Source organism: Montipora foliosa, chromosome 13 (assembly GCF_036669935.1).
Source record: "Montipora foliosa isolate CH-2021 chromosome 13, ASM3666993v2, whole genome shotgun sequence".
Lineage (NCBI taxonomy): Eukaryota > Metazoa > Cnidaria > Anthozoa > Scleractinia > Acroporidae > Montipora > Montipora foliosa.
In genome coordinates, this window is record NC_090881.1 from 39,353,834 (window position 1) to 39,370,476 (window position 16,643).

Genomic DNA, 16,643 nt, shown 5'->3' on the forward strand with positions numbered 1-16,643 from the left:
TAATGTTTATTGTTTGTCTCTCTTTAAATGGTACATGTACACATATGCTAATTATAAATAAGACAGTGAGATGGGTCAACAATAACATAAAACCCCAGTAATTGTACCTAACACCAGAAAAAGATACACATAATTATTCTGACAGTGTTCAGGAGGCAGTGTGGCCCAGTGGTTAGGGTGCTTGCCTTGAGATCCAGAGATCTCAGGTTAAAGACCAGGCCTCGGTTGTTTAAAAAATGGATAACAGTATCCACCAGATTTAAACACTAGCAAAACCAATTAAGTCATCCAGCGGATAGCACTATCCACCGTTAGAACAACTGCCAGTTCTGATCACATGTTAATTTTGATCCTTGTAGTCTTTGGCTCAACTTCTCTGCTGCACCTGTATATACCATACTGGTTTGTCTTCACCCAGCTAAGATTCTTAACAGTTGTTATTGTTGTTCTGTTCTGTCGTTTTGTTGATTGCATTTACTGGCCCTGAAAAGCCCCTATGGGGAGTGGTGAATTGGTGGTACGTATGTATGTATGTATGTATGTATGTATGCTCATGATGTAATACCATGCATGCATATATCAAAGATTTCTCAACCATTACATTTCAAGCCCAGAAACTAGAGTTCATATTTTCTAGCTATAAAAGCGTTATCTCGCCATAGTCGGACAAAAAATCAATGAAGATTGCCAATATTATTACTAAAATGGTTTCATTAATTAGATAGATCAAAGTACCTCTTAGGATATACCGGTAATTGGCACACTATAAACTACTAACAAGAATTGATTAAGAAGCTGCTGAGTTATCATTAGCACCTTAAGCCTGTTCCAGCCTCCAAGATAGGGAATTGAAAGGGGGGAATATCTCAAGGCATTATTTTAAAAACAAGGGAAGGAAAAGGAGGCAGAGGGTGGCTGGAAGAAAGATCTTGGAAGCATCTATTTCAAATGTGCGACATTAAGACAAATAAAAAACGACTTATTTCATTTCTTTATACTAACAACAAGAACCATAAGAACAACTTTATTAATTAAACAACTATAAAAAAATTGTTATACAACCACAATAATATTATTTATTTTAAGTAAGTCTGTTCAAGGTCGTTAAGAGTCAAACATTAATACGAAGCTCAAGAAAGAAAAGCTAATGTCTGTGAAAAATAAACAAAAGTAATTTAAAGTAAACATAAGAAGAGAGCTAAATGTTGAAATAAAATATTTCCAAAGCAGAGAAAGAAAGGATTCAAAGTATTCAAATCAAGATAAACTTTCTCAGTCTTCAGAACCATAATTTAGGGTCAGTTTGCCCAATTTCCACTTGAAAACAAGTTTGTGCAGCGATGGAAGAAACTCATTCCACATTCTCAGAGAAGTTTTAAAGAAAGATAACTGGTGTTAACTTAATTAGCCTGGAACTTTTGGGATAATAAGTGCCTGCAGTTCAAGATAAGAGGTCAGAGTGAAACTAGTATTGAGAATAGATGAACAGTTGGGAACAAAATAAATAAAAATTCATAATTATTACAAGAAAGAAAGCTCAGATAAGGTTAATACATAGTCAATTACTGAATCCAGAGGCTTATCTGGAATTACAGGTGATCAGGTGAACTTCATGTACAAGATGGCAAATAAAAGAAGAGAATGACTGTACAAATATATAATTATACAATTTAGGATACATAATTAAACCTGCATACATGTAAAGCTAACTGTTACATGTACATTGTACATCTTATGAGAAAGAGTTCACACGCATTATGAGAGGAATTAAGGTTCATGGCTGAACCATAGGAGGCCCAAGCTTGTGTTACGCGCAAGATGTGGCTGTGAAAAGTGTCAGATCAGCAACAACATTGTTCTAGCACTTATTTTTGTTTTTTGAGTTAGTTTCACGACAAAGGAGCAAAGAAGTGAAAAGTTATCAAATAAATGAATGATATAAAGTAAGTTAACTCATCTTGTTCATTTTGTTTTGTCTTTTTGAATTTTTATTTGACTGTTTCGGGACGTTGTTCTTGAAGAGGCTGTCGTAATCGATTTTTTTTAATATTAAATATTTTGGAGATTATATCTAACACTGTCAGGTAATTAACACTGTATGGGAAGATTTCTCTGTCCCATTTTTTTTTCAAAAGAGACAATTAAGCTGATTTTAAGGCTAAAAGAAACATCTTATATCGTTGCCATGGTAATGGTATTTTAGAATAAAATGTCATGTGAGAAATGTATGATGGGTACTTAATATGAATACCCTAACTATATCTAAGAGCAGAATATTTAGAGCCTCCTTAAGTCAAGTCCAGTCCAGTCAATTTTATTTAAATTACACAGAATATTATGTACATAAAGTTAGCAGTTAGTTGGTGCGGGGTCATTACAGAATTCCTGATAGACAGTATTTTTCCTACAACAGGAGTTTAAGAGCCCTGAGGTAAACAAGGTTTAGTTGATGAACGTTTTTTAGCCTTAAGAGTCTTAACTGGAAAGCAGTTATCATAGACAGAATAAAAAGAATCCATAAAGTGTTAAATGCTTCATTTGGTGAAGAATATTGCGTGAAGTATTCCAGTTGGTAGAGGCAAGGTGGGAACGAGAAGATTCAATTTTATGAGTAGTTATTTGACACTTAAGCACAAAACGGAGGTTTGGTTCTGAGTTTAAGGGGGGAGTGTTTTTATTATTATTATTATTATTATTATTATTATTATTATTATTATTATTATTATTATTATTATTTTATTTAACATAACAGAAGTTTACATTGCACAAGATACATAACAAATGAACAACTAATGATCTGACATGAAAGCCAAAACGATCTTTTTCAAGCTGAGCATATTCAAATGGAATAATGAGAAGCATTTAGAATTGGCAATGTCACAAAACAAACTGTCTGCTGCTCATGTAAGAGCATCAAGATAGTAACTTTGAATTTGAAGTCAGCATATTGAGGTATGAATCAAGAACAGAATTACATGTATGAAGACGTTGGTAAGTGTCAGGGTCCTCTAGGAATAGATTAAATATTTTTAAATTCCAAGGTAGAGCTGTCAAGGTTTAAAGAAAATGAGAGCAAACAGAAAATCAAAAGAGTATCATTAATAATTATTGTCAAAATAATTAAAACGAAACATGTCAGCTAGGCAACTGGAGCAACCCCAGTTACACTCAGAAATGGTCAGATCATTATACTCAGAGAGAGAAAGTGGGGTACATTTCTGATGTGTCCATAAATGACAACTGTCACAGAATATAGCATGGTTATTATGAACTCTTGAAAGGAGTGCATTGATGAATGACATCAGCCATTCACAGAAAGAGCCCAAAAATTGTTTCAGGTGCTGCAGACTGGGGTTAACAAAAATCTATAAGGACATATATGCACGTACATGTATGAGGCATGGATCACATAACATTCTACAAGTACGGAAAAAACTCCTTTGCCAACTGGACAAAACATTCACGTCGCAATGAAAACCAGTAAATTAAATGTATGTTTGTCTTCTATACACACTTCCTGACATCCCTTCACCAAAATCCTCACATGTAGCTTTTGATGCCACAATTAATTTTTCACAATTAGGATTAGGAAAGTTGAGCAGGGTGACCTGTTGCCACAGACCAACATTGTATGTGTACAGTGTATCTTCTTTGCCTCATTTTACTTACAATTTACAGTGACAAATGTTTCCATTTCTTTTTTTTGCAGAGTGTTGTTTGCTAGACAGATGTACCTTCCACTGTCACTTCTCTGACTGCTTTCAATATTAAGCACACTCGTTGAGCGTATTTCCTGTCCATCTTTCTTCCACACAACAGATGGAACTGGAAAGCCATTTGCATGACATTTCAAATTAATTGGATTTCCTTCAGTGACTGTTGTGTTCTTGGTGAATGGTTGGATTGTGACAGGAACTAAAAAAGAAAAATGTATGTGTGTATAATATAAATATGTCAAAGGTACAGTAAAAGTATGTAACTGACATGCAGAAAAAGAAGTACTAAAATTGTGCTCTGAAAATGAAGAGCACTTTCGGCAAGTAAGCAATGGGCCTTATTCGCGCGGCGGCCATATTGGCCAAAGACAATAGATTTCTTACCCTGAGCCTTGAGTTGAAATGTCTGGGAAAAACAAAAGTTTTCAATCCCTCTGCACTCAACATGGCTGCCATTGATTAAGGCCAATGGACAGGGCTCAGTGTTCCAAAAACTCCTTCACTATCCAGCAATGACATTACCACACTAATAAAATGCAGTATCCCATCATTTAAAAGAACAGCAATGCAAAGCTGGAGTATTGAAAGATCAATGTACATCAAGAACAAACTAACGACATGCTTAAAACTAATAGATATTCTATCTCATTCTCAAAGAGACATACCAGTGACTGGATGCCTTGTGAGGGAATCTTATTATTGGCAATTTAACATTTTATTACTTTCACTTGTTGTACTTTAGGCATGAAGGACACTTATGCTTAAATAAGCATCAAAGACATCAACAAAGTTTCACAATTTCAAAAAGTGACTTACCATTTATGTCAAGAAAAGCCTGGCCACTTTGTGCAAATCCAACACTGTTTTGGGCCTCACAACTGTAATTCCCATTATCCTGATATCGTTGTAGGTTCTCAACAGTAATTTCACTATTATTCGTAGTGTGGCGCAGCTTGCCGTTAAGGAAGAATCGGTACTCTGACACAGGAGGATTAGATGCACTCACAACACATGTCACTTGAACTGCACCTCCTTGACAAACACTATATCTACTAAGCCCAATTGTTATGCCTTCAGGTTTGTCTAAATAGAATTGACAAATTCGAATTTAAGTTCTTAAATATTTAAAAACCAATCAATTATCAACAATTATTGTACACTTAGGACTACACTTAGTTCTTTGGGTTGTCAGGTTTCACATTTATATATAATTGTCACTGTGAGGGCTGAAAAAGAAATTACAGTACAATCGTGAAATGTGTAAAATCTGGATGACAGGTCTGCAGGCTCCCATGTTTTCAAATGTGACTGGAATTTATCTCTCCTCCATAGAGTAGCCAATAAAATTGAGCAAAAATTATTGGGTGTGTTAGAATAAAACAGGTATAACCCTAGTTTCTTTGCCTCCTAGCTAGGTTGGCTTTTCAGTTACAGTGTATTTTCTAGGTGGCTTTGTACCTTACATAGGTTATGTTGTCTTTTTCCTCTCTCCCTTGTCATAAACGATGTTTGCTAGCTGTTGTTGTTCTTCATAGGCCATCAGAAGTAGGGAAATTCAACTGTATCTCATCGATATAACCATAATGTTCAGCTAAAGTTGGCACTTAAAAACCTCTGGCGTTGCTAAAAGGAGGGTGAGGGTGTTGTCAAGGGCGAGGATGATGGTGAGGGTGAAGGTGAGTTAGGATTAGGTCATCTGTTTTTGATCGCTAGCATCTGAGCTTAGACTTCAGGGGGGGTGGGGGGGTGGCTCTTAACTACCAAACCCTTACTGTGGGCCCCTTCAAATAGTCATTTTTCGAATTCCTTTAACTCTGCAGTTATCCTTTTTTGCCAAGTGTGTTCTATTTGACATTCCTTTGTATGGTTTGACTCACAACCATATTTGGTAAACCATGTGACAAAAACTGAAAATGTCTAAAACCTCAGTGAGTTAACTTCAATGTATGTTTTTCACAAAATTAATTTCTAACGCAACAGTACGAGAACATTCTAGCACAAAATCTGTAGCATGGATTTTAATTATGGTGTCATAACACCCTCCTTTGATACACTTTTCACAATATCAGTTCCACTTTTTGCAAATAGAAATTCCATGCCACAGTTTACCAAAAATCATGGGACAGTTTCCATCTGGTGAAAAAACCACCTCTTCCTTCTGTTTGCTGGGAGCGTTTACCTGACGTGTTTTTTTCTGAAATACCATACAATACAATACAATACATACTTAATTGACCGCACCCCATAGGGGCTTTTCAGGGCCAATGAAACACAATCAACAAAACAACAGAACACAAGAACTACAACTGTTAAGAATCCAAACTGGCCGGAGGCAAACCAGTTGGCTATTTACAAGTGCAGCTGGGAAGTTGAACCAGGGACTACCAGGAAAAAATTCAACCAGTGGTCAGGGCGGGTCTTGAAACCGGGATCTCCAGATCTCAAGACAGGCGCCCTAACCACTAGGCCACACTGCCTCCTCAAATGTACAGAAGAAAACTGGGACTAGTTGCACATGTGCCTTCTGATTGAGGTGATGTCAGATTTCCATTAAAAAAGTTACTTCATTGTTCCAACCTTTTTGTAGGACTCTTTGACTAAAGAACTTTCTTAGCAACCATTGTCTTTTTGTAGTTAAGTGCCACCCCCCTTAAGTATTTCCAATAAAGAGACCGTGAAACAGTACAGGACAAGTTTGACTATTTGATATCTAATAGGAAGCAAGCAAGTCACAAGCCACAAACCTGCTGTTTCTCTCATCATAATTTATCCCCACTGAGCACGAATTATTTTTGACAGAATGGAGAATTTTTTAATTTTTTTGCCTTAATACTCTCGTTAGCTTCATTAGAAAAGATCTATGTCAGGGAATATACTCACCCTCACCCTCACCCTCGTTTTTAAATTAGCAACACCGCATATTAAACCTTTGGCATCACTACGTCTAATAAGATAACTTTGCAGTTTATTTTTTCCTTTTTCTTCGTTCAGATTAATTAAAAAAAATGATAAAGTTGATAGCTTGAATGCAGTTATTAGGGATATCAAGAGTGGAGATACACATATACTGTAGAAATTCCAAGGCAATGAGAAATCTGGGAAAAAGTGTGAGACCCCAGCTGTTCAGAATTGTATCTAACTTTTACACTAGTTTAACTAACTTTGATCTTAATATCATTATCATGAACATCATTTCGACACTCATACAAACAAACAAACAAACAGAAGAGTTCCCCTGTGGTTGCTTTTCTAACCAAATCTCAATACATGTATTACCGACCATAACCATGGAAGAGTGGTGGTATAATCGGCAAATGGACTTAATTTTAATTCCCTATGGGAAACGTATTTCCTTATCTTGCCTGATCTTACTAGTAAGTTGTTCAGAAATAGGTAGGGAAACCTTGTCTCACCCTCTCGACAATTCAAAACAGTTATAGTGAAAAAGTGTTGTTTCAGATAGTGCTTTTGGGTTATTCAGTGTGTTGGATAAAGTCACCAAGGTTAAAAAACTCGACTGTTTCTTTTTTTTTATGTTTAGCTTGGCCATTCAACAAGGCTTTGCAAATGTCTAGTTGCAAGAGTCTTCCTCTCTCTCCGTCTGATGATGTTAGTTGCATTGCTAGTTGATCAGTCCTTTTTGGCTCTATCCTATCATAGGCTTAATTTCCTCGGTGTCCCCTTTTCACATTTGTATTCGTACGTGGAAATTGTTTAATAGAACTGTCCTTAATAAAATGTAAGAGGAAGTTAATAGTCAACTAAGGAATCACCAACAGTCAAAATGGGACACATCGAATCTGAAAATTAGTGAAATGGAGATGAAAGAAGCAGTGTTTGACAGGGCTGAATTCGAAAACTCTGTGGAGGCTTCCCTTCAATCAGGAATTTGTACGAGTAAATTACTGCAAAGTAGTCCACCGAGGTTAGGTTACTAAGGCCTTTGGAGTACAGATGGTCTGGCAAGGTTGCTTGCTCTCTCGATCTGTTTCTCTTCCTGTTAGTGATCGACTGGATAATAGAGACATCCTCGGCTGAAACAGAGAAACTGAATCCAGTGGAATCCTTAGGCACGGCTCGGTGGATTTAGGCTCCCCTCTCCATTACCCTCTGGCAGGTAGGGTACGGTATGGGGGCGATCAAAGACATTGTGACAAGAACCGCAGCAAAACTTGACGGGAAAGACCCATGGAGTTGCTACAAAGAGGGTGAGGATGAGGGTGGGGTTTGGGTTAGCCTAACCTAGACCTAGGTTAACTAGGGGTAACGGGCTAACGCTCGAAACGTCAGCTTTTAGAATCTCTGTACGGTGGTCAATTTACATTATCAACTCCGTTGATAAACCAAATTTTTGTAGACCTAGGTTAGCCTACCTACTTTAGGGTTAGCTAACCTACAGTCTAGCTTAGGCTAAACTGAACCTAACCCTAACCCGTGACTTCACCCTCACTCTCTTTTTGGAAACACTGGGAAAACTCTGGCTTTCAAAGACAACAACACTAACAACAATCCAGTAAGGGTAAGGCTTTATGGAGAAAGAGGATCTCTTCATCCACCTGAGCAGCGCTATCAAGAACTCTATGGCACCTTGGACTTAGATGGTAAAAAGACTCGGCAGTTGACTCGATAAAGCAAGAGTACGATTTCCCCAGCTTAAGAGGTTCTGACTGCAAACTAAGGTCACATTGTTCAACATCAACAGCAATTGCCAAGGTTTTTTGTTGCTTCTTCTAAAAAGTAGTTTATTACCTTGCTGTGTTTCAGTGATTCTCAGTTTATTCATAACAAACTCGTCCATTACCTTATTACGGTGATTCTTCGTCATTCCGTACAAAACTGGCTTATTACCTTCTTATGTTCTTACGACGGTGATTCTTCGTTGTTCCTTACAAAACTGGCTTATTATCTTATTACGATGGTGATTCTTTGTTGTTCCCAACAAAACTCGCCCATTACCTTATTACAACGGTGATTCTTCGTTGTTCCTTACAAAACTCGATCGTTTATTACCTTATTACATTGTTATGACGGTGATTCTTCGTTCTTCCATACAAACTCGCTTATGACATTCTTACGTTGTTATAATGGTGATTCTTTGTTGCTCCTTACAAAACTCGCTTATTATCTTATTATGTTGTTACGACGGTGATTCTGGGTTGTTCCTTACCAAACTTGCTAATTACCTTATAACGTTGTTACTATGGTGATTCTTCGTTGTTCCTTACAAAACTCGCTCGTTACCTTATTATGCTGTTACAACGATGATTCTTCATTGTTCCTTACAAAACTCGCGTAATACCTTATTACGTTCTTACGACGGTGATCCTTCATTTTCCTTACAAAACTCGCATATTACTTTATTATGTTGTCACAGCCATTCGTTGTTACTCCATTACATTACATCATTAATGGTAGAAATTCACACTCCTTCCATAACCTTTATAATGTTAACAACATATTTCAAATGCCTTTTATTTCTCCTTACCATCTGCCTTTAGCATAAAAGATTGTGATCCGTAAGTTGCTATTGGAAGGCTATCTAGAGCTCTAAGTATATAAGCATACCTCTAGCTTGATGTTAATCCCTCTGATTTTTCCAAATTGTGCCTCGCCTCGCATTTGTACTGTAGCTCTTGCAAATCTTTTGTGACATGTTTGCCTCCAGGTTTACTTTGGATTCTGATCCTAGCTCTATATAACTTTCTTGACTTCTTCTCTACGGTAACCACTGATGCAGCCGGAAATCATACTCACTCTCTCATTGCCTATCATCAGAGTCTCTGTTTTTATGGTGTTTAGCAGTACCTCTCTCTGTTCACTTACCTTTCTTACGGGTATAGAGAGGTTTAATTCAGAGAGTCTGATCATGCGATGCAAAGCAGGGTAATGTCATGTGCAAAATGCAAATTGTTAATATTGTGTGGCTGCTGATACTAATAATTACTTGTGGTTTTCCATCTGTTGTGGTTCTCATAATTATTCCTTCAGCATAAATGTTGAATAAGGAGACAGCACACAGCCTTGTCTTGTGCCTCTTCCTACACCTTGATCCACTCAGTATCCCCCATAGATGTACTCACTGTATAGGTTCAGGTTTTACATACAAATCCTTTAGCACATCTCCATCCAGAAAAAAAAAAACATTCCAGTCATTATGTTCCACAGTTAAGCATGACCTAAGTGCAGTCAAAAGCTTTAGCACTCATGATAATACATCAGTTTGTGATTTGCTCCATTGTTTCCTATGTCCACAACAAAGCCTGTTTGCTCTCCACTTACGTCTGCTTCATATCCCCTTTTCAGTCTGCTAACTATTATCCTTCGAAAAACCTTGCTTGCTTGAACTAGAAGGCTGATAGTTTGGTAGAGTACTCTATGAATATCTTTAGTTTTGGTTTACTCTGGAAGATAGTTCAATTAGATTTACATTTTGTCTGATACCAGGGTGTGACATAAGTGTTGTCTGATAATGCAAGGCTAGAGGAGTGGACCACCAGGCTTGGAGGTTGTTGTCACAACTAGCCTGATTGGCAAGTATAGCACTAGCTGAGATAAAGTAAATTTAAGAGTGTTCAAGCCAGGAAGTTGTTGTCATGACTCGTCTGATGGGCAAGGAGCATTTTGCTGAGATAAAGCAAAATAATTTTAGGGATATTTAAAGCTGATGTCACTCATCATTTGTTTAGGAAAATAGTAAATGTTGAATCTGTAGTTGCTTTTTTTTTAATTCCATGCATGGTTGCATATTTTCTGTTCATACATAACACATGGTTGTCACTGATATGTGTTTTAGTCTTTAATTTACTTTTCCATCATTTCGTTCTGAAAATAAAACTGATATGCTTGCACAAAATTATCACCCTCCTGGAAAACAGTGACTAAGGTCAATGCATGCAAATGGCATGTTAGCACCTTAAAACAAAAGGAGCGTGACCTACATGTACACTTTTGATGTTAAATGAAAATCTAAATTCAGCAAGTGACATTAATTACAACCATGCAGTTTCCTGGACAGGAAGACCGAAATACAATGTAATTAGACAAATAGTGAACAATAACATGCCACTGAAATTGATCAATTTACAGATCTTGTTAAATACTGAGACTTACTCGTATGAGAAGTTAGTAGCTTTGCATATGCAAGTAAACTTCAAAATTTAAAAAATTAAATCTAGTTTAAGTATGATAAACTAACTTTCTGTATTGGTAAAACAATGACCTGTGCTCTGTGCCCTGTGACCTGTGTTTTGTACCTGCCCCTAAACACCATTCAATTGGTGTGTTTGGCCTTCAACGGATGCTGTGCTAAATTTACCTCCCTTAAACCGTGACTTGGACTTGACATCTTTTTGGATTTTGCACTGTGATTATCGAAAAATAACTTACAGCAGAGCTCCACGCCCACGCAGAGCACCATGATAGTTAAGAAAATATGGTAACCCACTGATGCGACAAATTTTGGTTTTATAGCCTTGACGTCATCGACCGTCCGTACGTACGTTCCTCCGTCCACCCCTCCACATATGCCAATGTGACCAGAATCAAGATAGTTTACAGCATACATCTTTGATATTGAACATCCAAGTTTTGATCAATTGATGCCTGTCAAAACAAGGTACCGCTGACCAGTATCCTGTGCCCATATCGCAGGCTCATGCTTAGAGCTCACTGAGGTCAGCTGTTTTTTTTTTTTTAAGTTGACTACTGACCAGGTACTGGTTTTCTATTGGATTGCAGGCTCAACCCAGGTTAACTCAACTAAACATAAGCGAAGCTTCATTCATATTCCGATCCAAAGGTATCACAAATCTCGCCGCTATGTAAATGCCAGTACACCTACAATGTGGCAAGATTTCCTTGTCTTACTTAATTAAAGAGCCATGACCTTTGTTAGTGGCTACCCCTAGGTCTGCAATATATATTCCGATCCAAAGGTAGCCGTTAACTCATTGATTTAGTGGCTACCTCTTAGTCCACATATAATTTATTGATGGAAAAGTAGCCGTTAAGTCATGGGGTTAGTGGCTACCTCTTAATCGGTTAAGGTAGCCTTTAAGTGATGGGGTTAATGGCTACCCCTGGGTGGGTAATATCTATAATTCATATTTACAGAAGAGGATAGTGGCTGACAAATATTTACATATTAGATTAATAAAATAACAGAAATTTTTTACTATAATAAGACCCTAGGTGTACTAGGAAACTGAAATTAGTGTGTAGCTTAGAGAACACATATACATGATTTTTGCGTATTCTTAGCTGCGAGATTTTCCGAGCAGAAATGCCGCTTTAAAAACAAAGCGAAAATCATAATGTTCCCAGCTGGTTGCCGTTATGAAGACATTGCGTTGCAAGACAAAATTGCAGAGGTTTTTTGACATTGAGAACTTGCCCAGTGAAACAAATTGCAAAACAAATGGCGGACAGAGCGAACACATTTTGGTTTTGATAAGGTAGTAGTATGTCGCATTTTTGCTATTACTCACTATTCTTGGAGAAATTCAAAATGGGTACTCGCAAAGTTCTTAACAAATGACACTCAACTGTAATTTGTTAGTCATCCAAGTTAGGTGATCATGATTATCTTAAATAAATAACTTGACCTCCAAGGCTTGGGCGTGCCGCCTGTAAGCCAGAGGAAGAGAAAAGACTAAAATGATAAAGGAAGGAAATTCTTGAATAAAGAACTACACCTCCATGGGCTGTAATTTAGAGGGAGGGAAGAGACTAAAATCATCAACGAAATAAATTCAAAGGAGAATTACCATCAGAAAATTTAGGCGGACTCAGTTGAGCATTTTGGCGAGCTTTCTGTATATTTGACGGGCTGTCTGCTTTCAATGAATATTTTTCGCTTTCAATCGATCCTTATCCTCAACCGGTTGTTCCTTCGCTGTAAACTGGAAGATATGTGGTAGATTTCCTCGTTCTCAATGACTGTTTCAAGAATTTCATAGGCGTTTACATGAGAAAAACACAAACTCCTATCGTGATTGCTGATTTCACTCCCTAGGGGGAAAAAGCATTTAACTTCAAGAATATAAACGTACGGCTGGGTTTTTCCTCGTCAAATTTCCAGCCGATATGGCAATTAAGCTACTGCCAACGTAAAGAATTCACAACACTTGGTTCCTCTATGAAACCATTCAGGGGATGCTAGACTGCAATTACCATCGATCGTGGACATCTTTAATATTCCGCCGCTTGATCGCATTCGGGAAGACTGTGAAACTAACATTTCCTTAAACCTTCGTGAAAGCTTTCTAAAGAGTCAATCGATCAGCACGAACCAAGTTGTGTTTTAGTCGAGACAAGGCAAGTAAACACGAATACCAACCCAAAGGACGAAACATCGTCACGAGCGCCAAACATCTACAATAGTTCTGAAAAACGTATCTGACTCGCAAACAAACCCTCAGATATTTGCTGGATATTAACTCTTGTGATCTGTTATCTTGTGTGCTAAAAATGCCAACACTCAATTGGAGCTGACAGAAACCTATCATCATTGAGGTTGGAGGTATGCAATGGAAAGTGTTTCCCAACTGACACCTACAAAAAACTTGAGTCAATGGCATTGACATTTCTATGGTGACAGAGGACCCCCGGTGCGTGCACTAAAATTGGCTTGCCGCTTGTAGTGTAACAAACTTTAAGGTTTCCTAGGACCTTCACCTTGTCATGGAATGGTATCAGCTTGCAATTAATCCAGACCAAAGCAAAGTTTTCTGCTTTTTCCCTTCACTATCTGTGCACTTGCACATACACTTGCGTTTAATTAGCAGATCGCAATGTTTGTCTGAGTCTATAAGGGGGGTTTCATACAACGCAATCTATTTTCAGTAATAGTGCAAAGCCCTATTGAGAAGTTCCAAAAACCCTTATGGGAGGAACAAATAAATAGTATACTGTATTGTGGTGTACACATAGGCAATATTCCACGTTATACATAAATGATGTACATGTAGTATACCTAGTTACAATTAAGTACAACATAATTATTTTCTGTTCAAGGAGCAATTGATAGGGTATTTACTGTTTTTTTGACACCAAATTCCACTGAGCTCAGAGTGCACCAGATGACACAAAAGCATCCACAAAGAAACATATATGGCAAGCTGTATTTTCTCAACTTTGCAGTGGCTAGAAGTGGAGCACATTGCCAAGATACAGTGTGTGGCACAAAATACTAGGCTACTGCAAAATGAATGATGTGTTCAAACTGGTAAATGTTGTTGAAAGGATGAAAATAATGACAGGAGGTACACTGTAGGCCTGAATGTGACACTTCTGTGCAGGGCAGGATGTTACAACTTTTAATAGAAGGGGACAAATAGGTCTATGAAATACTGAATAAAACCAGGCCCCAACAGGGAAGAAAAGTTCAAGGCACATTCTGTTGCCAATGGTTACTCTCAGGTACCAGGCACTGCATCTACAACTTTGGTTAAAGGTGTTGGATCAACACCGGCACTTTTTTAGCATGACTGCACAGTCCCAATCAGCCATTAATAACCACCCCTTTTTACTTGGCAAGGCCTCTCCCCCACTCCCCCTGACAACATTAGCTTTTTAGGGTGCATACGATTCAAGATACATGTAGAATGCAGCTCTTTACAACCTCTAATTTCATTGGATCCCTTTAGGAAGCAGTTCTATTGTTCTTAGGGTTAGGGTCCATGGTTGATTGGTCATTTTTTGAGGTCCATTGTTTTCTGAGCCAATCCTATATATTGTAATAGCTACATACTGTTCCTAACATTGGGGCAGTGGGCAGTTGTTTAGGTGCTTAAGGTGGTGTTAATAATTAAATGATTAAGATAATATCAACAGCATAAAAACAATAATATTGTTTGATCCTGGCAAATTAAGAGGTCCCAACGATCATGGATACACAGGCTGACATTCTTCTTTAAGCATAATCCCTTATTAAAAATTGTCGCCAATGGATAAAATATAAAAGTTATTTAAGTTAACACTCACAATGTACTGTGATGAAGACATCTTTGGAAGCTACTTTTCCAATGCCATTATTGGCAGTGCATCTGTAGCCACCTTCATGTTGTCTTGTGATGTTAGTGAGGGGCATAGTGACAACTCTGTTATCCAAAAGCCTTGTCCAGGTGGTGTTGGGAGCTGGGTTACCACTGGCGTCGCAGTGAAGTGTTAAGTCATTTCCCTCATTCACTGTTTGATTATCAGAGATGCTAGTGATATATGGTGGAGCTGTGAAATTAAGACATGATAAAGAAACTTAAAGAAACAAACTTTCCTTCTTCATTTACCATAAATAATATTGCACACTATGAAGCGATAATTGATATTCAACAACCACATAAACAACAACAACAAAATATGAAAAGTACCCTAATTAGGAAGTACACAAAAGGCAATTAAAATTATCCTTTCTGTATAATACAGGCCTTCTGATAGGGTGCGATTAAAAAATGCAAATTATGCGATTTTTTCAGGGCAGATTGTGCGATTAGAAATGCCAATTATGCGATTTTTTTCTCAGCAATTTTAAGCTTGTTTTATAAGGTTTCAGGTTAAGAAACACACTTTTTTGCTGCCCTAAAGACATTTTGAACACAAAGGAACAGTAATTATGTATCTCGATCGACATTAGTTGGGATAAATAAAAAAATGAGGTCTTCTGCACTACCGGTGCACCACGTTAAAAGGAATACCAGTCGTTTCGCCAACGTGTCAGTTCGCCAACGACCTGTTCGCCAACGTATGAAGTCGGTTCGCCAACGCCTAATGTCAGTTCGCCAACGCTCATATGTCAGTTCGCCAACGTCCAAAAACACCTTTTTCGTTGAAAATAATTGTCAACGAGATGCTTCTGTGAAGCATACACTGGGTTGCCTGTGGTACGTGCTACAGAAAATCAGAAGGCACTGAATTGTGTGGTATTGAAATACAGCATTCCAGTCTCTGAAGAACAACAAATAAAGGAGAAGCGAGAAACATTGGCTTCTGGGCTGACATGTTGATAATTTTCAAGTTCCCCCACAACTTCTGTTTACCACAAGTGTACCCTCTGAGCATCTGACAGCTTTCTAATACTAAAGTTCACTGAAGTTAAGCCCTGCCGGGCGGGGTTAGTGTTTGGATGGGAGACCAAGACAACATTCCCCTCATAAAACATACTATTAACTCTAACAAATGCGAACTCAGCAAGGTACAGATCTTGTTAGCTTGCTTTATGCAAAACAAATATTGATGAAAAAGCAAATAACTATTGATACACAGTTTTCAGAAAGAGCAGAAGGAAGTTTCCCGAACGGTCGATCGAGAATAAAATATTTACGACATCAAAACAACATTAATTTTGAACCTTAAATATAGAATATAAAAAGTTACGATCAGCGACAAACATTTTGGGAGATTTTTGCTACGTTCAAGTAAATTGCAAAATCGAAAGTGACATGGCCGGAATTCAGCGGGCGCCGTGATTAAGTTACCGCGGCATGTTTACTCCCCAAACAGTGAAGCATCTGTGTCAAATGATGGCAAGATACCGGGTTTTTGTAAGTTTCTTTTTCAGTCAAGTGTTATAAAGTTTGACAATGAAATGAGCGAAGTCAAAACAAAGATCACAATCGCCCAACTCTTATTTATGCAAAGTCAAAATTTACTCTCCAAGACGCGTACGACGTTATTTATCACCAGGTAATTCCATCATTTTGGAAATAGCAGCTACTTTATTATTCATCTGCGTCACAAGTTTTCACTGATTTTGGGGCTCATTTTGTTGAAACTCAAGCACGCTTCCAACAGGCCTGTGAACCCTTCCTGCTTACAGAGCAATACTAAAAAACTTCTCCCATATCACATTTCAACCTTAAGCTCGAATATTCAATACATAACATGATATTATAATTCACAAAGGCAGAAAATACCACAGAATCCTTTTCCAGC

At 37.7% G+C, this 16,643-nt stretch overlaps 1 protein-coding gene across 3 annotated transcripts in view; it reads right to left on the minus strand.

Annotated features, from left to right (window-relative positions):
- Positions 1-16,643, minus strand: part of LOC137983199 (neural cell adhesion molecule 2-like) — a 63,827-nt gene that overhangs the window by 12,474 nt on the left and 34,710 nt on the right. For 2 of the 3 annotated variants that reach the window (XM_068830386.1, XM_068830387.1), the window contains 3 exons: positions 14,700-14,942; positions 4,533-4,799; positions 3,670-3,915 (listed from right to left, as the gene is read on the minus strand). In XM_068830386.1, the coding sequence (XP_068686487.1) occupies positions 3,670-3,915; positions 4,533-4,799; positions 14,700-14,942 (756 nt within the window). The remainder of the gene's footprint in view (positions 1-3,669; positions 3,916-4,532; positions 4,800-14,699; positions 14,943-16,643) is intronic. The other variant, XM_068830388.1, reaches the window with a different exon arrangement.